This window comes from Bos indicus, chromosome 8, assembly GCF_029378745.1.
Source record: "Bos indicus isolate NIAB-ARS_2022 breed Sahiwal x Tharparkar chromosome 8, NIAB-ARS_B.indTharparkar_mat_pri_1.0, whole genome shotgun sequence".
Lineage (NCBI taxonomy): Eukaryota > Metazoa > Chordata > Mammalia > Artiodactyla > Bovidae > Bos > Bos indicus.
Genome location: NC_091767.1, coordinates 44,873,675 through 44,898,766, shown reverse-complemented (window position 1 = coordinate 44,898,766; position 25,092 = coordinate 44,873,675). Strand labels below are relative to the sequence as shown.

Genomic DNA, 25,092 nt, shown 5'->3' with positions numbered 1-25,092 from the left:
CTTTACAATTTGGAATTTAGGTGTTTCCTTAATACAAAAAGGTTGGTTCTAAGTATTTAAAGGCCCTAATAGAAAATTTCCTTTCGTAAAATAAATATGAACACATACTTCTATAATACTGCCTTAGATTCCGCTGTTATTGTTTTAAGTGTTTATTAAAGGCCAAGTTATTTGCATTATTGATTTCTTACCATAACCCTATTATTTCCCTTTTATAGGTAAATAAACTGAAGTTCAGAAACACTACATATCTGAAAGATAAATTCTAGGTCATTTTTCACAAAAGACTATACAATTAAAATGTACAGACAGAAATATCTGAGGTTATTTATGTATCTTTCAAGAACCTCAATAATCAGGTTAAAGTTAGAGGATAGTCTAAAACACTGTGCAGTTTCAAGTAGGGATTTAACATTCTTTGCCCATGTAACTAACCTCTATGTTTCAAGATCTAGGATTACATGGCATTCTCTTTTAGAATCATGGAACCATTTCCAAAACTCTCTTAGAACCGCATACATTTGAACAACAACGAAACCCTAGCCATTTTAGGAGCTCAGGACTTTCCCATGTGTTGGCAGCGCCCTCGATTCATGTCTGATGGCTTTTCCTCCCTTGCCTCTGGATCCCTCCCATCAAGGGCTTTCAAATAACTGTGGTTTTCCTCATCCCAGAAGCTAGGATTACTTCCTTCTGCCAGAAAAACTCCTTAGGTCTCTAGAATAGAAACATTATCAAAACCCAGCTGGACACCAGGGCTGCAACAGAGATGGAATGGGAGAGTCCCTGGCCAGGGGACTGCTGGTCACTGAGGCGAATGTGATGGACTGACAGCAGCCAGTACCTCCCCCTGCATCCCTGAGAAGCTCTACCATGGGGCCCTGCCTGCTTAAGATGCTTCAGCATTCACCACACTCCAGGTTGCTGGAGAAGCTTCTCCCAGATCCTTTCCATGGCACCATGCCACCATCTACTGTCCCAGGCCATCTCCTCCTTCCTCTCACCTAGAGCTGGACACTGGGAATGCAGAGCGAAGTCCAGACACGTGAAAAGTCCAGACTGGAGGTTCCTAGCTCTACCACCAATGCCTTTTCACCGAACGTAGAAAAATAGAAGGAAAAAAGTATTCACAGACAATGATTACTGCCCTCATTTCATAAAGCCCACCATATTAACAATTGAATATGAACAGACATTTGGGATCAGCAATAGGCAGAAAAACCTGAGTTTGGGGCCCCCTCTGCTGCCAGGGTGGCTGGAGACTGAGAAAGTTAGTGATGTAACTGAGCATCAGTTTCTGCCTCTGTAAAATGAAGGCATTTGACTAGATGATAGCCAAAATCTCTTACCCACATAATATTCTCTAAGTCTACTTCCTAATTACATTCATTTTGCAGTCTATGCAGTCACCAACCCGAAGTCATTTGTTTTGCAAGGTTAATGTATTACATTCCAACATTTTCTGCTTTTTCCACCCATTACAGTTGCTCCTTAAAAAACATAAGTAATTGCATCTTGCCTACTTTAGATTACAACCCTTCATGTAAGTAAGACTGATACTGAGAAAGGAGAACAGGGTAGTCATTTCTCACACCAGAAGGAGGAGGAAGCAACCTTGCTTCACCCACATGCAATTTCCAGAAGCCCCAGCTGGGTAAAGGCTAAGGGTGCTGCTTATGCATTTGGTCCTTTTCTTTTGAGCTCAGAGTGTTATTAAATTGATTGTGATGTTGCCTATGGTCATAAAAGTTGGTGTCAGAGTTAACAACAGATAAACACCTAGTTCAGGATTCTTCCTACAGGAGCTTCCCACCAGATTCAGAAAACTTTCTGGATCATCAGGTGATGTGACTGTTCTCAGCAGATTTCTTAGAAGCTCTTGATTTGATCCCAACAAACCAGCCTTCCAATGGTCCAGCTCAAGATGGATCACTGATGGCCCCAGCTGGTGGATGACCTGCTATTACAAAGAAAGTTAACTGACCCACAGGCCATTGCTCAATAGAGGGCTGGTTCCTCCCCTCTTTCTTGGTAACAGTTAGAGGAAACTGTGGTGGGTTTCTGCAGCTTAAACCTCTGACCCCATTCTCTCTCTCTCCCCAGCTATGCTAACCTGTCTGCCATCTAACCACAGCGCCTTGCTCAATGACTGGGCAGATGAGGTCAGATAGATAAAGACCATCTCAACACTAAGAGTCTATGATGCTATGGAAACATCAAGCCTAATGTGGGGGTTCTCCTTCTTTAGGCTCTGCAGTAGCTGACTCTCAGGATGCAAATAAGGAAGCCAGTTTTCTGTCTAGAAATTTGTGTTATGTTCTGTGGTATAGCAGATTCTGTGTTCCTTGAATCTGCTATAGAAAAGCAGATTCTCTGGCTGATTCCTGACCTTGTCCTGACCCACACCTCCAATGTTGGCTCTTCCAAGTCAACTTTGAAACAACCTGGTCCTGTGCACAATCCTTTCACCCTTTTTCCAGCACCAATATCTCACACTTGACTTTAGGCAGCTCTGTGGAGGGTTGCTTAGAAACAGCCTGGCTTGTGAAATAAACATAGCTGGTATAGTATGTGGCTTGGGGGGAAGTTTCTACAGTCCAGCTGGGTAAGAAAATAGCTTTTCCCAAGAGGAGCAGTGTTTCACTGTGAATTGAAGGGGATGAAAGCAGCCCCAGTCTCTTCAATCGGCCACCACTAACCAGGTCTGCTAGGCAAACGAACAGGGGGTCCTGATGCCAAGCACCACAGTCACACATACTGGTGAGTCTGCATCACCAAGCAGTGTTCATTTCATGGGAGGGGAACCACCTGCCACCAGTCCTACAAAATGAGCACGATTGGAAATACCTGTCTCTATCTCATGATTTAATTTGTTTGGAATTTAGCCACCTGGTAATGGGGGAAAACCTAACAATATGGAAATTACTAAAGATTCAAGAAGGAACAAGGAAATACAAATCATTCTTATTACACTCAGTGCCCGAGTAGCACATAGTATACAGGCAGGGTTCCAGCAGCCTTTCATCACTTCTTTCCCCGGACTCTTCTCCCTTTTCAACTACTGCTGCCATCGTAGACTTTGCCAAGACTCGACAATGAGGCCCTTACCAGCCATAGGGTCCCCTGAATGGGCTGTTTTTGTACAGAATGGATAAGAGTAGAGCATTCATTAGTCTTTATATTCTTAACTATCTTCTTTAATACTATGTCTGCTTATGCAAATTATATCATGATCCCCAAACAACTACAACACATCTAAACTGTCAACAACAGAATTCATGGTTGTGAAGAGCAGAGGGAAGCTAACTTTCAATTAAGAGTCGCTGAGAATAGAGGCCTGAAAGTGAGTACAGAGGGGCAGTTCTGGGACTGTGGGGCAAACTTACTCCTTTACCCAACCAGACTACAGAAACTTCCTTGAGGCATATATTAAACTGACATGTCTAAATTAATCAACTCTTTACATAGCCTTCTAAAGCCAAGTATTAGTTAAGTCACAGATTCCCTGAGGCCAGAGTTTCTCAACCTTGGCGTCACTGACATTTTAGACTGGATAATTCTTTGTTATATAAGTGGGGGTCTATCCTGTGTACAATGCTATACGGTGTTCAGCAGCATCCTTGGCCTCTTCCCACTAGATGCCAGTAGCACTTCTTCTTCCAAGTGAGACAACCAAAAATGTCTCCATATATTGCCAAATGGTGACTGAGCAGAGAGGGACAAACATCCCTGGTTGAAAACCACGATTCTCATAACATACACCAAGATAAATCACCCTCCAAACTGTAGATGAATGTGCCGCACGGATGCCTTCCTTTGTTGTATGCATATGCAGTGCCTATGTCAATAGAATACCTTAAATGTTAAGTTTATCAAGAGCAATGTCTTAAAGCTTCACAGTTGTTTTAACTTGCGTTTTGTTGCACCAAACCAAGTACAAAACCCAAGTTCTGAAGTTATTTACAAACAAAAAACCAATGATGGAGAAGCGGAACAAGGAAGTGCACTCAGTTCACCTTTGTCATGATTTCGGTCCTTAAAAATGTAGCTGGCAGAGTGTGGTGCCTCTCCCTGCCTTCCCGTCTACTTGCACCTGTACACACAAACGGGCTACTGCAGCCCAGAGCAGACGACTCTCCAGTTCTTCAAGATAAAACGCACAGGAAGTATTTTGGCCATCTGTTCAGGAGAAATGCCCACTTGGAAACTGACAGGAAGGGCCTCTCTGGGCTCAAAGGCACTAGCGATGAGTATGGTGCTCTGAGAAAGACTGAGAACTCAGAAACTTGCAACTTAAGCTGCAGCTCTGCTCCTGGACTCAGCACACTCTTGGCCAGAGAGAAGGATCTGGGCTTCTATTTCCTTGCATGTTAATGAACAGTTTTATCAGAGGCATTTCCAACTCTAACAGTTGACGTTTCTAAGAATATAATGCAGACAAATGTCACTTCCACCCACCTCACAATCCCTCTCCTTTCTAAATTAATCATTTCTGTTACTTCCACCTTGAGTGATAATGAGTATTCTCAATTAAACAGAAATAGCAAAAAAAAACGCATGAGATATCCAATTACTTTCAAGAGAAAGGACTAATCCTGTCATTAGAGGTGATGACCTTATTCCTTTTTTTTTTTTTCTTTTTGCCCAAGATTAAATCTCTGTGGACAGTTAATATTCCATTTTCAAAGAAGTACTAAAAAATCCATTCAAGTTTATCCAAACTGTGTGCTAAAAGATGGAAAATACCAGTCCCATGGAGCATATGAAATCACCAAAAGTATTTACAGCCCTTGATTCCAACCTCGGGATCACTTGACTCTATACCCCATGGAGTGATTTTCCATATATCATTTCCTTCTTCCAGACATGCTTCATAAACATGACCTGCTTCTGTAAACACCAAAGAAATCACATGGCGAATGGTTCTGTGGGAGATCCGTAATAATACAGGAAATGAAGGACACCATCTGTACTATCTTCAGCAGTGAGCTCAGCATTTAGATTTTCAAAACTGTGTTCAAAGATTGAAAAGCAAACATGGCTCATGTTACCACTGTAACATGAAACAGTCAATCTTTGAAAACAGGAGCTATATTTGCTTTTCAGTCATATGGAATAATATTAGAAGCCCAGTTTCATGATCACACCTTGTAAAATGATCTCTTATTTATGTACATTTATTACAGAAAGATTTAGGTCCTGAAGTTAAGTTTATTATGCTTATTGATTGGAGGGAGTTAAATAGAAGCAACAGGGGAAAGAGAGGAAGAGAAAAAAACACAGGAGACAGTCTATACCTCAGGGACCCCTACCAAGATCTACTGAGAGTCCTAGACAGACTAACAGCATATGATAAAGGGATGGCAAAGTGCTCTAGTACACAAAGGAGGATGCTCTTAAGTTATATTAAAGGTTGACCCTTACATATGTCCATGTCCTAAACACCTAGAACCTTGAAACCTAACGGAATGTTATCTAAGAAGGCAAAATGTTACCCTACAAGGTTGCAGATGCAAATAAGGATGCTAATCAGTTGAATGTGGGGTGGGGAGATTGTCCTAAATTATCCAGATGAGCTCAATGTAATAATATGGATCCTGAAAAGTGAAAAAAGAGGAGGCAAAAAGAAGAGCGAGTGAGATGTGAAAAGGACACAACTGCCATTGCTGGCTTTGAAGATGGAGGAAGTGGCAACAACAACAAAAAAAAGTAAGGACCTCTGCTGCTAAGTCGCTTCAGTCATGTCCAACTCTGTGCGACCCCATAGACGGCACCCCACCAGGCTCCCCCGTCCCTGGGATTCTCCAGGCAAGAACACTGGAGTGGGTTGCCATTTCCTTCTCCAATGCATGAAAGTGGAAAGTGAAAAGTGAAAGTGAAGTCTCTCAGTTGTGTCCAACTCTGTGCGACCCCATAGACTGCAGCCCACCAGGCTCCTCCCTCCATGGATTTTCCAGGCAAGAGTAGTGGAGTGGGGTGCCATTGCCTTCTCTGTAAGGACCTCTAGAAGCTGAAAAAGTGAGGAAACAGTTTCTTCTCCAAAGCTTCCAGAAAGGAATGTAGACCTTCTGGACACCTTGATTTTTAGTTCAGGGAGATGGTACTGGATGGCCATCATACAAAACTTTAAGATAATAAATCTGTGCTGTTTTAAGCCACTAAGATTGTGGAAACTTACTGCAGCAGGGAAACTAATGCATATATTATTTTTAAAGCACTCTCAATACTTTTAGGTCCTGTCTTTTTGAGGCAACCCAACCTTTTCATTCCATCAGGCCCAAAAGGATGGATCTATTTATAAACAAAATGTTCTACTGGGACCTGTCTGGAGTGGTTTATCTATTTATTTAAAAGGCAAAAGTCACACTTGCTGTCGGCACACAGTAAGTTTAAACACACCAAAGTCAGACCAAGAGGACTAACTGTCCTTTTATCTCCTTCTTTAACCTCAGTATTTGCAAAAAACTTATTTCCAAGGCACTCTTCTTACCTAATTTGCTCTGGGCTAAAATTAAGGAGATGGGTTTGTATCTCTGTGGTACCAGCAAATGGTATAAAATGGGCTCTCAATAACCATTTGTTGAATGAATACAAGTGATGAGTCTGACACGGAAGAGTACACATTGTCCTTCTGGATGAGAAATGGTCTCTATAGGACCTCTGTGGACTAGCAATAACCAAGTATGGACCCAATAGGAATACAGTGCTTTGGTCTTTCTCCTTTTCTTTCCATGAGACCACTTCCGTATGTTACATTCTGGCTACGTCAGGATTCCCTAAGGCTTGCAGAGCAAGTGAGGTTGGGTCACAGTGCCATGCTTTAAGTTTATACATACTTCAGTTTATTTTCTTACAAGATTGTCTTTTAAGTGTCATGACAGACTTTTGATCATTTTCTGGTGTATTAATTTTCCCTGGACCATAGAAAAGGGGGGAAATCTCCACATTTTCCCATAGAGGATTAGTCTTTTTAAATCCAGAGTCATTTGAGTTTCTAATCCACGGAGTATTGAAGAAAGGGTGGGAAAATATGCAAGAAATAATCACCTTTGTACCAAAGGAAAACCAGCACAGACTTTCTTAAAAGAGTTGAGGAGTAAAACGTAACCTCTTGCCCACCTTTCACCTCTTTCTTTCTCTTTCGCTCTTCCATAGCATCCTGCATGCACTTAACGAAGCAACGGCTGCAGGGCATGATCAGAGAATCACAAACAACAAATAAAACAGCATTAAAACCCTAAGCAACTTAAAGGGTGTTTGGTTGTCACATCCCCAATTTAACAAATGAAGAAAGAGAAGCCCAAATATAATATAAAATTACAAACAAAAGTAAAACTGAGTTGAATAAACACTATTCAGGTGGAAAAATGAGTCCCCTCCTTGTTTTCCCGCCAAACACAATTTCTGAGGAGAACGATTTCAGAAACCTGTCTACCCCAAGATAGCTTGCAGAAAGAACTAAATCTTAGGATAATTTCCATACAGATTACTCTAATATGGGAGAAAGATCAGCATGCCTATAGGAAGAAAGTCTAACAATCATCGCAATCTATAAAGAAATAATACAATTACCCTGTTCATCTGGACTGATACCAAATCTAAATTAAACAATATTTTCTGAAAAACATGGTTTTATTATTTTCAAGTACTTAGAGTATATCAAAAAGAGAACTGTGTTTCCAATGACTGCCTTTTCATTGTCTGCTTGAATCAATTTTATAAAAAAGTCAATATCCAATTAAAGTTGACAAAAAATCTTTTAGTAAAGCTAGAGTCAGGAAGAAACTTTCTTAATATGGAAAACAATTATTGAACTAAGTGACAACATTATACTATTGGAAGCACTAGAGGGACACTTCCCAAATGCATTTGACCAACGGATTTGCATTTACGTATCTACTAATGATGTATGTGTGTTAAAGAATGCAGTTTGAGAAACAGTGCAAGAGCCATTTGCCCTTTAAAGTCACGCACAAAACAAGCCTGGTCCTTTCATCATAAAAATTCTTTGATACGATTTTGTAAGATCCAGGTAGTAAAGTAAGACAAGAAAACCAAGTACAAAATGCTGATTATAAGGAGAAAAATGATAACTCACAGATAATATGATTATTACCTGTAATATCCAAGAATCAATCACGGACCTAGTGGAGTAGTTTCAAAAGATCAAGTTGGCAGTTTATAAAATGTACTCACACAAATCTAGATTTTATACATTTCTAGCTAGAAAATGGGAAAAAAAAGAATCCTATTCACAGTAGGAAAAAAATCCAAAACGGTAACAAAACATCCCACGTAATTTACTTAGAAGTATATTTAACCAAAAATAGGTAGAGAATCTTTGAATAAAAATTTACTGAGAAAAGGAAAAGACAATAAATATATAGACATTTCATTCTTAGAAGGGTAGAACAGTTAAAGATGCTATTTCTTCCTAAATTCATTAATAAATTTAATTTCAACAAATATCACAATAGAAATCTTTTTAGAGGAAATGACCTTAGAAGTCAAAGTTCAATTAAAGGGATAAATATAAAAGCATCAACTAGGAAATTTTTGAAAATTAAAAATACCATGGGAATGACCCAATCAAAAAATGGGCCAAAGAACTAAACAGACATTTCTCCAAAGAAGACATACAGATGGCTAACAAACACATGAAAAGAAGCTCAATGTCACTCATTATCAGAGAAATGCAAATCAAAACCTCTGAGGAGTCTGAAGTGGGATAACTTTTTGAAAAGTAATTCAGTAATAGTGCTAAAATGTCCAGACGGTTTAACCTGGTTCCATGGGGTAAGGGGCCAAGTCCCTCCTATTTGTTGCTATATTCCTGCTGCCTAACACCAGCAGGTATCCAGATTTACCTACTGAGTAAGAACACATCAGGAAATAAGTATTCTAAGGCCTTGGAAAGCTGAGAACAAAGATGCTCTCCTGCTGGGGTCTCTGGGGGCCTCTCTACTCCAGGTGCCTGCTAAGGATGTGTATAGGTCAATAAAGCAGAACAAGTGTGGATGGCTGTAATGTTTGCTATTTAAGAGTAGACTGCTATTTTAAATTCCTCCTACATTGGGCTAAATGCCTGAGGGTAAAAGGTTATGCCTGGCACCCCACATGTGGCCAGACTTTGCCTTGCGTGTACCTAAAAGGATTCTGAGGGCTAAGAGATGCCCCACTGCCACATATACTCCATCTGCTTCTGCTCTCTGCAGCTGTTTGTTTTTCCCTCAGCTAGAGCAACCAGGAGCTTTTTCATTCTGTGCAGTTTCTTCTCACCCATTCCTAAACTTGCCTGAAGCATTTCAGAGCCGCCATAATAAAAAAAACTTTTTTTAATTAGCAATATGCCAATGAAAGCATTCAATGTGCTTTTAAAAGACTGCTTAAAATTAAATGAATGAATGAATAAGAAGTGTGAAGAGGAACATCAAGGTGGCTTGGGTAGGCTTATTCCAAATTCCAAAAGGAAACTGAATCTTAAGATATTTGCATATGTGAACACCCTGAAAAAATAGGATTTCATCTTACTAAGCAAAATTTCAGAAGACTTCATCCTTTGATTTTGTTTGCAAATACACCTTCACTGCTTCAAAATCTCTTTCCTATTTACAACTTTAAGACGCTCCTAATTTATAATATCTCAGCTATATCCAATTTCAGTGTTTGACAGAATATAGTGGGTGAGGGAATAGATCTGTCTTTAAGTTAAAAATAAGGAAATAATCTTGCGGGAGGAGGACTGTGCTGACTGCACTGCTTAGTTTTCCATGATTTTCTTGAAAATGCATGTAACGCAAAGCTGGAGTTTCCCTGCCCACCCCAACTTCCCCTCTCCTGCTATCTTCAATGACACACCTTCACCCCATGCTACTGCACTCTGTGTCCTTGAAGAGAAGGACTTCTCATTTCCCCAGGAGAATTCCACTGCCCCAAGACAAGCAGATAAAACATATAAAGGAAGAAATAGATGAGGGGAAAGGACTCCTAAGAAACCCAGTATAGTTTCTGCAAACTTTTTCAGACCCTAGGATAGAGTAAAGCTACAACAGAAATCTTCAAATTTTTATTTAATATGCTGGAAAGCAAAGACAGCATTTCCCCTTTCTGCACATAGGTTTTTTTTTTTTTTTTTTAAGGTTTCTTTAACAGACAAAAGTTAGATTTCTTTTTGCCTTTTCTACAGTGAGATTCTTTTGCAGAATCCCACTGCCTTTTGAAAATGACCTGTCAATAGTAGGAACTGCCATCAGGAGAGGTCAGAGTCCCAGGTTATTTAGAATTCTGAATTTAAGCAGGGCCCCAGTAGGGAGAAGGGGGGACTGGTATCTGTTTCTTCACTAAGAACTGAGTTCTTCTCAGCTTGCCAAGTCCCTGCTGTCACATGGCTTAAGTTCCATAGGAGGTGAGTGGAAATCCAGCAACAATAACAGAGATTTAATATTTGTACACCCAACTACTGTCTTCAAAGCACTTTCTCATACACCCTCAGATCTAATGCTCAAACCACACTGGTACTGCTGGGCTCAGACATTCACTGTCCTGCACAATGTCGAGTTCATAAATGGCAGAGCCAGCCTGCCTGCCCGGCCCCACCCACTGTCACCCATGCTGGTGAGGAAGGAAGGCTGGAAGAGTCAAGAGCTGGCACTCACATCACTGTCTGTTTTGGGGTCCTGAGTGCAGCTTTAAGGCCTGCACTCCTCCATGATTTTATGAGGAACGTAGCTGCTTTTAAAACTGCTAAGTTATTATTTCCTCTCTTTCTCTTTGAAACAGCAAACCTGAAAAACTGTCCATCCTGTTTCTTTTATGTAACAACAGAAAAAGGGTATTTACTATGCTGCTGCGCTAGAGAAAGACTGCCAACCAACTCCAGATCTTGATTCCCCTGACAATTCCTGGCATCTATCTAGGGCAGCTTTTAATTGGGCCAACATCTGGAAAGAATAGAACCTTTATGTGACGGCGTTGGAAAAAGAATACCTTTTTTTTTTTTTTTTTTAGTTTTTTGTTGTTGTTGTTGAAGGATAATTGCTTTACAGAATTTTGTTGTTTTCTGTTAAACGTCAACATGAATCAGCCATAGGTATACGGTATATCCCCTCCCTTTTGAACTTCCCTCCCATCTTCCTCCCCACCCCACCCCTCTAGGTTGATACAGAGCCCCTGTTTGAGTTTCCTTAACCATACAGCAAATTCCCATTGGCTATCTATTTTGCATATGGTAATATAAGTTTCCATGTTACTCTTTCCATACATCTCACCCTTTCCTCCCCTCTCCCCATGTCCATAAGTGTGTTCTCTATGTCTGTTTCTCCACTGCTGCCCTGTAAGTAAATTCTTTAGTACCATTTTTCTACATTCTGTATATATGTGTTAGAATATGATATTTATCTTTTTCTTTCTGACTTACTTCAGCATTGCTCATTCTTAGAGAAATGCAAATCAAAACTACAATAAGATAACACTTCACACCGGTCAGAACAGCCATCATCAAAAAATCGACAAACAATAAATGCTGGAGAGGGTGTGGCAAAAAGGGAACACTCTTGCACTGTTGGTGGGAATATAAATTGATACAGCCACTATGGAAGATGGTATGGGGATTCCTTAAAAAACTAATCCCACTCCTAGGCATATACCCTGAGGAAACCAAAATTGAAAAATAATATCTTCTAAAATTCATTGTTGTGACTTCCCTGGTGGTCCAGCGGCTAAGACTCCGCACTCCCAATGCAGGGGGCCGGGATTCAATCCCTGGTCAGGGAACTAGATCCCACATGCTGCGACTAAAACCCAGCACGGCCAAAAAAACAGATAAGCCCAAATTCCACTCCTGTGTTCCCCACTTGCCTCCCCGCAACATATCTCACCTCTAATTGCAGATCCTGAACTGTAGGTTCAAGAACATATCTCTCCGGAAAGTCTATAATAATCTTAGAATTAAGAAGAAAAAAGTGATACATCTCTTGAACACCATGTGCCAGGCACTGTGTGGGGCCCTACGGATGTCTGGATGATTGGGCAAGGCTCCTGTTCTCTAGCTGTTCCCGGTACAGTAGGCAGGACATAACTGCACGCGATTATTACAAAACAAAGTCATCCATGATATAACAGAGGTAAGTGCAGGAGACTGAGAGCAGCCTGGGAAGCAGTGACTAACAGTCACAGCCTGGGAGCATGGGGAAGGGCCAAGAGAGAGCTGTTTCCAGAATGAAGGCATTCACAGTGATCAGCATAGACCTGGGATAGATACCTCAGTGCGGCTGGAGTCGGGTGTGTTCAACGTAGCCGCAGGAGGTGGGTTTGGACACGCCAGTGAGGGGAAGACTGTAAAGGATTTGTGTGCCATGGAGCATGGGTAGGTAACAGAAGGCCAGTGGAAAATCCTAAGGGAAGGACTTGGCCAATTTTGTTTATTTTAAAAATCTGACACTCTAGAGGAGGCTATATGGAGGTAAAGCCAAAATGTGGGTGTTCCTTAGTCTGGGGGCCTTGCTTTTCCATCTATCTCACTGTGAATCTACAGTTTGACAAACTGAAGCAGAACCCTGACCTCTTCCCTGAATCCTAAATCCACACTTCCAACGACCTACTTGATTCTCTCCTTCAGTGACTCACTGACACCCTGAAACTGACATGTCCAGACTGGAGACCTTGATTTTCCCTCACAACCCTTCCCCCATATCATTCTTTTCCATCTTGATCAATAGTCACAAAAGCCACCCAAGTGCTCAAGTTAGAATGCTGGCTCATCGATCATTCCGGTCATGCCCTCACCCCCACTTACAACCACAAACCAGTCCAGTCCATCCTAACTCTGAAATATACCTTGAATTTATTCCTCTCCCTCTTCCTAGACTTCCACCTTAGCTTAAGCGTCTGCCTAGTTCTCTAAGCCAGGGTTTCTCAGACTAGCACTGCTGACATCTGTGGGCAGACAGTTGTTTCGGGGGACTGTCCTGGGCATCGCAGGATGTGTAGCAGTATCTCTGGGTCTAGTCGCTGGACACGACTTGCATCCCCTCCCCCCAGATGTGACAGCAATGTCTAGTGACCCTGGGGGACAACACCAGCCCCAGTCGAAAGCCACTGCTCTCACTTCACTCTCTCTCTCTTCCAGGCTTGGGACCCTCCATTACACTGGCCTCGCCTTTAGGTGCTTGAATTCATGCACCCCTTCCTGCCCCCAGGGCTCAGCGGAAGCTGTTCTATCAAGAAAGTTCTCAGTTCCACTCTTCTGTTAGCTGGCTCCTTCTCAAGCTTGTGATCCCAGCCCTGGGTCACCTCCTCAGAACCCCCTGAATACCCTGTCTAAAAGGTAGCAGCCCTACCAATGGTGATTTTCTTCGTAACGCTTTTAAAGGTGGTAATCATTTTATTATGTCTACTTTTTCGGGTCCGTCTCTACCGCAAGTACAAAAGCTGGATCAGGGCCGCACTATGTCTATCTTGCCTCTGCCTTACCTCCAAGGCCTAGCTCAGTGCCAAGCTAAATAACTATTTGCCAACTAAATAAATGAGTGAATCCACAGATGTATCATACAATCAAAGATATGTTTTACAGCCCAGGCACTGACCACACCCTTAAAAACAACAAAGCCACAATATGAAAAATTAGCTCAGAAGAACTAGAATGTCACCAAGACAGTCTATATATGAGCTCTGTGCTCAATAACCAAATGCAGCCTGGTCCATAATGCAAAGTAGATGACAGCACACCCTGGATGGAGAGAGAGCTCTGGCATGAGAGTGAGAGTGGCTCATCTCCTCTCCACCGGGAAGGAAGTGCAGCTAGACCCTATGATTGAACCCAATTCCTTATAACTCTTTATTTTCCTTGTAATCACACCCAATTTATACCTCTGGTGTCTAGGCATGTGTGTCTGTGTGTGTATGTATATATATATGCATTGGGAGTTGAATAAAATAGATTCAGGATAGAATATCTTATTACAGTCTCCAGAGACCACATCCACCCTCTTTTTCTCCTCTCCTTAGTGATGTGCTGTGTGTCTTTGGGGTGAAGGCTTCCAAGCAGAGAGTGAGCCTCTTCATTGTTCTTTCATAACAGAAATCTCAGACCCAGTGAACTGAACTCACCAGAAACGATCATCCTTTCACAACAAAAGCATTAGACACAGTGAACTGCACTCGCCAGAAAAGGCAGGTGTGCTTTTTGGGGGAACTTGATTCCCACAGGGGAAAATAACTTCTAAAATAGTCACCCTTGGACCCAGTGCTTCCTTTATCAGATCTTTTAGCCATTGAGCAGATTTTTAGTGAGTCATTACTCCCCCTGTGACAGTCTATGGAACAGTTAGCTTTTTTTTTTTTCCTTTTTTTTTTTTAATTTTATTTTTAAACTTTACAATATTGTATTGGTTTTGCCAAATATCGAAATGAATCTGCCACAGGTATACATGTGTTCCCCATTCTGAACCCTCCTCCCTCCTCCCTCCCCATACCATCCCTCTGGGTCATCCCAGTGCACCAGCCCCAAGCATCCAGTATCGTGCATCGAACCTGGACTGGCGACTCGTTTCATACATGATATTATACATGTTTTAATGCCATTCTCCCAAATCTTCCCACCCTCTCCCTCTCCCACAGAGTCCATAAGACTGTTCTATACATCAGTGTCTCTTTTGCTGTCTCGTATACAGGGTTATTGTTACCATCTTTCTAAATTCCATATATATGGTTAGTATACTGTATTGGTGTTTTTCTTTCTGGCTTACTTCACTCTGTATAATAGGCTCCAGTTTCATCCACCTCATTAGAACTGAGTCAAATGTATTCTTTTTAATGGCTGAGTAATACTCCATTGTGTTTAGCTTTTAAAACAGTCCAGAATATGCCACCCCTCCAAGTAGATCTCAACCCTCCCTGTCAATTTGGAGTGCTGTGGTCAAGAATGATTTTTGAAGTTACGACTTTCTCATTTTCTTTCCCATGTTCTGGCCAGTGCCCATGGGATTGATTTGTTTTTTCATTTCAAAATGACTATGTACTCTTGTCAACTCAGTGGACATGAGTTTGAGCAAACTTCAGGAGATGGTGAAGCGTGGCGTGTTGCAGTCCATGGGCTCGCAGAGTCAGACATGACTTAGTGACTGAACAATGACGTACTTTCTAGAGAAAAGTATTTTTGAGGCTACAGTTCGGATTCTATATTCAGGGGTGAGGAGAAAATTTGGCTTCTGGACCACCCAATTAGGGAAATCACGCTTTAAAATTGTTGAATTTTGTTCATTTTTCCCATTCTAAAGACGGCTGGCTTTGTCTGTGCCACTGGCCCCCACTGTTCTACTGGATAATGGAGCGTTTTTCCATTTTAATGTCTGTCGTAGGCACCACAGTGTTCAGAGGACAGTGTGCTGGTTCCATGATCGCTAGGATCTGACGGACCCTAGACAGAGACAGTTGGGGTTAGAATCCCAGTTTTATCCTGCCACTTACTGGTTCTGTGGCCCAGAGTAGGTTATTTAACCTCTCAGTACCTCGTTTTGTCCTCTGTCCTAATTCATAGGGTTGTTGTAAGAGTGAGTTAATAATTCTAAAGTGCTTAAAATGGTGCCTAGCATACGTTAAGCACTTAATAAATGTTAGCTCTTATTACCAGCATAGCTTTGAAAGTGCTTGCAGTTGATAATAATTACACTTTAACTTGATGAAATAATAGATTTAAGGCTAGAATAAACCCACTTGAGTTTGATAAATAAGATGCTTCCAGCAACCAATGATCCTAATGTCATCAAATATTAAAAGTCCTGAATAAGCACATGGCATATGTCCTATCAGCATCTGTTAAGTAGTTAAACACCTAGAACCTAACACACATTGTCTATCATTTTTGGAATTTAGAATGAAGAATTTCAGAATTTTAAAATTCTATGATCTTATGCAATATCTTAAGAGCTACCTTTAAAAATCCTTAAGCACACGAGGAGAGGGAAGTGGGGTGGTAGTGATAAAAATGGTTAAGCCCTGAGCACTGGGACACAGGCTGGCTGACCAGACCAGAACCCCATTGGCCAAGCTGTGCAGGGAGGCATGCAGATGGCCTGTAGATATTAACCCTTTTAACTTGAAAACAAAAGTGCCCTTGTGCCCTGGGAGCAGGAGCTCCAGCTCAGATGGCCCAACTGGCTGTAGAAACACTGGAAACTCCAGCCTCCCAGCCTGCCATGAACACCAAATGTAACAATGCAGTGTTTCTTGTTGCCCTGGAAGGAAGCTGTGCAGTAAGTTTGGGTGTAGCCTATTATCCCCTGGAGTCAGAGTTTGGGGGAATTTCCATGATTAACCAGGATGCAGAAGCATAACAAACCTGGGTAGCTTAACAAACAGGATCAGGGCCATATGAGTGCTAAAAGAGGTCACTTAGGAATGAACAGCTAAGGTAATCACCCTGGGGTAGGATAGGGGGGCTTCTCCTATTTAGAAGTTTCAGATTGTTTTTGCTTAATTACCTGCCACATCTTGCTTGAAAGTCATCAAGGAAGATTTCAAATCACTTGCTTGAGGACTTTTTGAGAAAGAAGTCAGAAGGGCAGGTGATCCTCTATGAAAGCTGACAGACTTGGAGGGAAGATCTGTACAAAGGGGTGGATGGCAATGGTAGACGATAATACATGCTTCTACATCGAATGAGATTAGAAGAACTCCCCCTCTCTGAATGGGGCAGCTCATTTCCTTGTTGCTTAATTTAAAAAGTGCCAAGGAAGCCCACCACTAGAAGCACATCTTTCTCTCTTATTTCTGAAACCCCTGCTGTTGGGAAGGAAAGACTGTCTTCTTTCAGCTCCATCTACTCTCTGATGCCCAGGCCAGACCAGGGCCAGCTCGAGAATGCTAAGTGACACTTCTCCCCCTGAGCCCAGCACTGGGGGGAGGTAGTTGCACTGCCTGCCATGCTCAGTTCTAACAGAACTAATCTGATTAGAAACCAGAGGCTGAGAGATCCTGCTTTTGCTAATTCAACAGAGACTTCACTCTTTGGCATTCCATTTTTCCCAGGACTTGTTCACATTGTTAAATCATTTGATTCTCACAGTGCTGTGAGCTGGTAAAGGCAGGTATTAAGTACATTTCATCAGTGAGAAAAATTAAGATTCAGATCAATTAGGGAAAGTGCCTAAGATGATACAGTGTGTGCATGCTCAGTCATATCCAACTCTTCGCGACCCCATGGGGTGTAGCCTGCCAAGCTCCTCTGTTCATGGGATTTCCCAGGCAAGAATATTGGAGCGGGTTGCCATTGCCAAGGGATCTTCCCAACGTAGAGATTGAACCCACGTCTCCTGTGTCTCTTGCACTGGCAGGCAGATTCTTTACCACTGAGTCACCTGGGCAGCCCAAGATGATACAACTAGTATCTAAAAGAGCTGGACTCATATCCGTGAGTCTGTGCTCAGTCACTGACATCTATCCTCCACTTAAAAGGGCAGTTGGGTTTGGTTGAAAAACCTTCTCACTACTAACATTTTAATAGTTCTTTGCTGTGAGCTCTGCTTTGGCCATAGTAGGAAGCAGCATCCTGGCTTCTACCTCCTCGATGTCAACAGTACCACCCTCCAACTGTGACAAACAAAATGCATCCAGACATTGCTGATTGTTCCCGGGTCACTGGTTGAGAACCACTGGTTTAGGGTGTTGTGGAGTAAGGTGGATTAGGAATAATGTAACCTAGCAGGACCCTATGGCGCCTTCCCAGGACAGGCTTCCCCCCCTCCGCCCCCACCTCCCCATGCTCTGCTTCAGCTCCTCTCTAAAGTACATAGAAAATGGTCCTTGATGCAAATTTCCTGAGTTGTTTCACAGATGTGAAAATGCCCCACCAAATGGAAGATGTTAACTACTTGATGTCCATGAGCAAACAGCCCCAGGTCTCCTTGAGCCTAAGGACTGATGAAGGTAACCCCCATGACACCACCCTGCTCCCTCAGCATCAGCCAATCAGAGAATTGTTTACAATCTGATCAGGTATCCTGTGACTCTCCAGCTCTCTCGCCTGGCTTTTTAAAATGCTTTGCCAAACAGGGGCTCTGTGACAATCTAGAAGGGTGGGATGGGGAGGAAGGTGGGAGGAAGGTTCGGGAGGGAGGGGACATGGATGTACCTGTGGCTGATTCTTGTTGATGTGTGACAGAAAACCCCAAAATTTTGTAAAGTAATTATCCTTCAATTAAAAAAATAAAGTCATTAAAAAAAACCCCAGAAATGCTTTGCCAAAACCCTTCAGGGAGCTCAAGAGTTTTTAGTGCCTGAGCCTCCTTGCCTGGCCCTGTAATAAACCTTTCTCTGCTCCAAACTCCACCTCACTGTGTGTGGGAACATGAACTTATATTAACGCTAACACTCGGAATGCCACAGGATCACTCTTCCTATAGACCAGTGGAGGTTTACTGATGACAAGGGCTGCTCAATACAGAGACAAGGTTGTCTCTGCTCAGCTATAGAGTGTAGCTCCATCAGGGCAGAAGGCAAAGGTCTTATTTCTGGAAGTGGAGGCTAAAGGGAAGAAGAGCAGTTAGTGCTGGGACACATGCCAGCTCTCCGTTCTTCCCATCTCAAAATGTTATTTTTTCAATTTTTGAATAAGCAAAACATTTATATGGTTCAAAGTTAAATATGCATCAAAAGTACATACAGAAAAGCTTCCTTCGACCCAAGATTCCCACCACCCAGTTCTCCCCAGAGGCAGGCGATGTTGACATCTGCCTGTGTATCTTCCCATGGATGTTTTATAAAAGAGCTTGTATTTAAATAAATATTTCCTCTTAGTTCTAAGTATTGCTGAGTCATGAGTTCACTCATGTTTCAAAAGTCATCAAGTGCATGAAACAGGGCACTCAAAGCTGGTGCACTGGCACAACCCTGATGGATGGGATGGGGAGGGAGGTGGGTGGGGATTCAGGGTGGGGGACACATGTACACCCACGGCTGATTCATGTCAATGTACAGCAAAAACCACTACAATATTGTAAAGTAATTAGCCTCCAATTAAAATAATTTAAAAAAATGTCATCAAGGACATCTTCACTGACAGTGTGGACCGAGGAAGGCCTGGCTCCTCCCACCTGTCCCTGCCTGCCTCCACTGAGAGGGACACCGGCTGAGACAATGGATTTACATGACAACCTAGGTCTTAAAAATCAAAATGAAAAAAAGGACCCTGGGGAGTTTGGCTCAAGGACCCTGTTTATAGCTAGAGTGGTCAGTTTCCTACCAGGTCATTGTGAGTGGTCTCACTAAGTGTGCCCATCTTGGTGGGCATTGGTTAACATGATGAAGAGATCACCTGAAGTCGAGGTACTGGTGTTAAAGATGGACCCTCCAGACCTACAGCAGCCTGTGGAAGTCATCAAAACCAGAATCTCCTGGGGGGAGGAGGCCCTATTGTAGGCAGGCCCAGGATGGAAGGAGGAATAGAGGAGGGCGGGTCAGGCCTGGAATGACAACTTTTGGCTGGAGAGGTGAGAGGAGGAGAAAAGCAAATGGCAGCACTAAAAATTCCCCATGCCTGTCCACAGCCAGCCAACCTGGAAACACTGATTGATTCTGATGGACGAGTCACAAAATTAGGACATCCTATGGCTGGAACTTTTCATGTCCCTGATAAAGAATTGCTAAGTGACCTGGGATAAGCCACTGAGCCACAATGACATATTTGTTTTGGAAGGGTGGGAGTAGATGTGGGCAATTTCCTCACATCCCAAAGAAAGAAAACTCAGGCCTCCAGCATTAGTATTTTATTCAAGTTTAAACCACTCATAAAGTGAACTGATGTCCTGCTTTCTGCTTCCTTCTTTCCTTCCTTATGACATTGCTAAAAAAAAAAAAAAATCTCATCTTCAAACTTCTCTAGTTCCACCAATGGTAGAAAATTTCTATCAGTTACTATGATGGAAAACTTTCAGGCCAACCTTCATTGTAATTTGTACTGTCATTTCATCATGCCACTAACCACCAAACCAATGTCACAGTACCTCACTGCCTAGAATTGTGCTATCTAATATGGTAGCCGTTAGCCACATGAGTTTATTTAACTAAAATTTTAAAAATTCCTTCCTCGAACACACGGGTCACATTTCAAAAGTCCAACAGCCACATACAGCTTGTAACTATTGTATTAATACAGATCATAGAACATTTCTACCACCACCAAAACATTTCCATCACCACCAAAAGTTCTAATGGATGGTGCTGGCTCAGAATATGAAATCCAAAGGCCTCCAACCAGCACTCAAAGCTAGCAGTCACGTACAGCCAGGCCACACTTTCAAAATTTCCTCTGCTTTCTCCAAACAATGACACTTAGCTTTGTTTAGACCAGACTCCTGTCCCTCCAACAAATTACGTTCACCCCCGATAATTCTGTGCCTGTGCCTATTCGATTCCCCGTCACTGAGACAAACGAGTAGATCAATCAACACTCAGTCCCTGAACGAGTGGGATTTTCTGCCATGACAAAAAGCAATGAGGCATCTAAGAAACTGTTATCCCAGCAAAATGTTCTGCTAACAAACAAGTCCAAAAAAAGGACATTTCTCCAGACGACTGTAATGAGCTTTGTGCTTGTCAGGATTTGTTAGAGGATTAAGTAAAATGCCACTTGTATTGGCACTTAATATCAATTTGACTTATTTATTTTTTTCATGTGGGTCTCCTATTTCTTTTCTCTTAAATAAATTGTACGGATATAGGAAGAAAGGACCGGGCCTTATATGCATTTCTTTTACATCTTTCTCTCCTATCTCACCTCCTTACCCAAACAGTGCAGAGATTGCAAACTGGCCCCCATGTGAGGACAAGATACAATTGATACAGTTTGTTGCTTTTTTCAAAGTGGTTTTCTTTGTTTTGTTTTGCAGGGCTTTTTTTTTTTGGTAGAAACAGAAAGTTTGCTTTATTTAGGAGACTAGCACCTGGGGAAACAGTGGATTCCTGTCCAGAAACCAGCTGCAAAATTCTGCCAGACCATGAAGGTTTTTTTTTTTTTTTTTTTAATTTTATTTTAAATGAAGGTTTTTAAAGGGAAAATCATTCAGGGAAAGGGTCAGAGTCTTTGTTATCTTCCACCTTGTACAGACTTCCTGAGTGTAATTTTGAATAATTTTGAATCAGTTGCCAATCTTTCAACAATTAGGAGTTTTACATCAGAATCCACATTCTTTATTTTGTGAAAAATCAGTTATCTGGCAACCCTGGGTAAGGCCTCACACAAAGGTTTATTAGCTAGTGCTTAAGGCCATCTGTCCCCTTTATAAAAGGAATGTATTCTCTTGTTTACCATGTTCTCTCTGCTTGTTTTATTCCCTTATTATCTACCTGGCCCCTGAGGCCTGTTCATTTACAATTCTTGCAGAAGATACCCAATAAATGAACTGAGAACAGAAACACCACACTCCTTAATAAAGCCAGGCAGCTCTTAATATCTGTTTTCATGGGCAACATGTTTAAGCAGCTAAAATCAAAATTCTTGTCTCAGTCATTAGCTAAAGACATTAACCTTCCCAACTGATTTTAACTATTCTTCCTGGGCTTGCCAGGAACTGATAATGGATTAGAGAAATGGTCAACCGTAGGAACAAAAAGCAGTCAGCCTAAACAGTCACATGAAAATAATTGAGACTCAGAGAGCATACCCGTGTTCCATGAACTCTGAGTGTTCCCTAAAAACACGTGGACATCACAGCACTTATGATGCTGAGTGTTGCTGGCAGCTGCCCAATGAATCTTGATACAGAAAACCTAAACCCTCTCATTAACTCTAACCCTACATCGATTTCTCCTCTTTTGAACCTTTGTTACAGACTACTGTGTTTTAAAATTGTTTTCATGTCTTGGTGCTCCCACCCTTATAAACTCTTTTGATATTCTTCTCACACCTAGCACCCAAGATAAGGGTGTTCTTAACCTGGACTGGTGTCAGTCACAGGCAAAATCCAATGGGTCATTTAAAAGAGCATACCCCATGGTCAAGGTTTCAAGACTGGGAAAGAAATTTAATTTTAAGGTATTTATAAAAAGGGCAACAGTTATGAAATGTATAGTGGGTTTGATGACACCAATCTAGTCTGCTATTACTCCCAGCTTTCTGTCATCTGCACATTTGCAGAGTATAAATTCGATGTCTTCATGAAGGTCACGGGTAAAAATATGAAGCTACACAGGGACAGCTTATGCATCTTGTTGGTAAAGACTAAGTGAATAAGGAATAAAACTTCTACTCTTTGGGAACATTAGTCTAACAAGGTACAACCTACTAATTATAATACTTTATCCATACTTTTCCACCTTGTCTGAAAGGATGCAACAAGAATATGCCAGCTATATTTAAATCAAGATTCATTAAACTAGAGAATTCTCCTTATCTGCAACCAATTTAATGATTCTTTCATAACAGGAAGTGCAGTTAATTTAACATAAACTCCATCTTTATGAACCTCTGCAGCTTTGTAAAAGACACGTGTTTCTTCTCTAAATGTACATAACTATACTAATCCATGCTCAAATTACGCTGAGGAACAGTTTCACGTCTGGTCTCCAGAATGGTTTCCCTCATTTTTGAAACCAGGGATGGTATTTGCTCATCTCCTGACTTTCGGTAAGTCTTCCAGTCTCCTAATTTTTCAAAGTTCACTCAGTGGTTTCCCTATCCTAGCTTCAAGTTCTTTTATCTGGGAAATGGTTTAACTGGGCCTAAAGACAAACACATCTCCGGCAGCTAATGTAACTCCTGCTATCAACTCTTCTAAGTCCACCATTAACACCTCGAGTTTAAAGACCTTTTGCTTAATGGAGAAGAACTAAATTGAATAGTTTAGCGGAGCCATTACCTGTCAGCAAAGCAACACTTTTTCTCTATGTGATCCCTTCTTCTTGCTTTGTATATCAACAGCATATTAACTGAGGGCTATAGTTCTAGGCATTGTGTTGTGCTGTGGTGCTTTTCTTATAAAAAGGCTAAACACCTCTTCTCTTGTTAATCTTCCTTTTAAAATCAGAGATCATTAAAAAGTTATGTCATCACACATGAAAATACATCATTGTTTTTGTCCTCAAGTTTCCTACAATGTGATTTTTAGTTTTTATAACCTTCCCCATATGCTGAGCCAAATTTCTTGTTAGAGACATTCATCATAGAATCATACCTATAATATTATTGAAAACCTACTTTACTACTTCTTGGGCTAGACACATTTAGCAGACTCCAAGATCGCTTGGTCACATTCCTTCTATCACTTGTGCATCACTAGAGAGCTCCTGTAAAGCAGAACAGAGTCAAGAATCACAGTGCATCTTGATGCGGACTGAGAAAACTGCCTGAAAGTGATCAAGCAATGTCAAGCTCGCAGTTTGACCATCTCTGTGTTGGTCTCACGTTTGACCGAATTTACAGAGTCTTGGGTATATCAGGTAGGATTTCATTTTCTACCTGTGCTAAAAAATAAATAATAATGTATTGCTGTCTCTGTTCAGATTTACAAATTTTATAAGCTACAACATGACATATGAGAGCTTGTGAATATTTACCCTACTCTTTGGAGAAGGCAATGGCACCCCACTCCAGTACTCTTGCCTGGAAAATCCCATGGACAGAGGAGCCTGGTAGACTGCAGTCCATGGGGTCGCCAGGAGTCGGACACGACTGAGCAACTTCACTTTCACTTTTCACTTTCATGCATTGGAGAAGGAAATGGCAACCCACTCCAGTGTTCTTGCCTGGAGAATCCCAGGGACAGGGGAGCCTGGTGGGCTGCCGTCTCTGGGGTCGCACAGAGTCGGACACGACTGAAGCGACTTAGCAGTAGCAGTCCCCATACACATCACCACTTTGGGTGGCAGCCACTCTGTTGATACGTCTAGGTTTGGCTGAGTAGAAAAGTCAAAAGAAAAGATAAGCCAGGAAAAAGTACATATTATTCCACATGAAAATGGAACAGGAAATATATCATGTTAGTTCCATGACCTGAGTCTATGGGTAGATCACATGGCTCATGTACTTTATGACAGAACTTCCTGCTAGCTATCCATTACAGAGCAAAATGCAAAAGGAAATGTTAAGGTATAATAAACCTACGATACACAAACCATCTACTCCCAAGAGAGAAGGAGAGCAAGGTCTTTTAAAAGGTAAAATGTATAGCCAATTTAAAATCAGGAACAGTGGTGCTTGGGGACATATATTACCCAGTAATGCTTCTGAACATCAGCTTGGTTGCCAGGAACCAAGAGTTTATTGAAGTCAAAGAGTAGTCAGGCAAGGAATGTTGGGAAGTGTGGAAAGAGATTTTTGTGAAATGGGCTGAAATCTGAGAGGCTTAGTAAGGGGTGTGATGAAATTTCATGTTAAAAATCTTTTTTAAGGGTGGAAAATGTTTAAAATTTTGGTGGTAAGTAGCAAGTCAATTAAAAGATTCTTACGGTAGACACAGAACATTTCACACACATAGGACCTTCTTCTTAGGAAGGGTTTTCAAGTAACTCCCTTCTGTTGATATTCTATCACAGTAACTGTGGTGGGCAGAAAAATGTCCCCCACCGCCACCCTGAGATGTCCACATCCAAATTCTTGGGATCTGTGGATATACTACATTACATGACAACAAGGAGTAAGGGCAGTGAGGAAATTAAGGTTCCTAATCAGATGACTTTAAAATAAAGGGAGTATTCTGGATTATCCAGGGGAACTCAATATAATCACAGGCATTCTTTACAGCAGTGGTTCCGAACCTTTTTGGTACCAGGTACTGGCTTTGTGCAAGCAATTTTCTCGAAGAACTGGGTGGGTGAGGGGGTGATTTCAGGATAACTCTAGCAAAGCAGCTGCCTTGGTGGCTTAGTCGATAAAAGAATCCACTTGCAATGCAAGAGACTGCCTGCAATATAGGAGTCCTGGGTTTGATCCTTAGGTCAGGAAGTTCCCCTGGAGAGGGACATGGCAATCCATGCCAGTATTCTTGCCTGGAAAATCCCTTGGACAGAAGAGCCTGGCAGTCTACAGTTCATAGGGTCACAAAGAGTCGGATGGCATGACTGAGTGAGCAAACTACCATCAAGAGCATTACATTTATCGTG

At 41.7% G+C, this 25,092-nt stretch overlaps 1 protein-coding gene across 2 annotated transcripts in view; it reads right to left on the bottom strand.

The window, feature by feature from the left end:
* Positions 1-25,092, bottom strand: part of PIP5K1B (phosphatidylinositol-4-phosphate 5-kinase type 1 beta) — a 350,214-nt gene that overhangs the window by 192,521 nt on the left and 132,601 nt on the right. Inside the window, exon 1 of one of the 2 annotated variants that reach the window (XM_070794240.1) lies at positions 11,877-12,009. The exons of the other annotated variant lie outside the window; for it this stretch is intronic. Within the exon in view, the coding sequence (XP_070650341.1) occupies positions 11,877-11,969 (93 nt within the window). The 5' untranslated portion in view covers positions 11,970-12,009. Of the gene's footprint in view, positions 1-11,876; positions 12,010-25,092 lie in introns of those variants that run through there. 2 annotated transcript variants of the gene reach the window in all.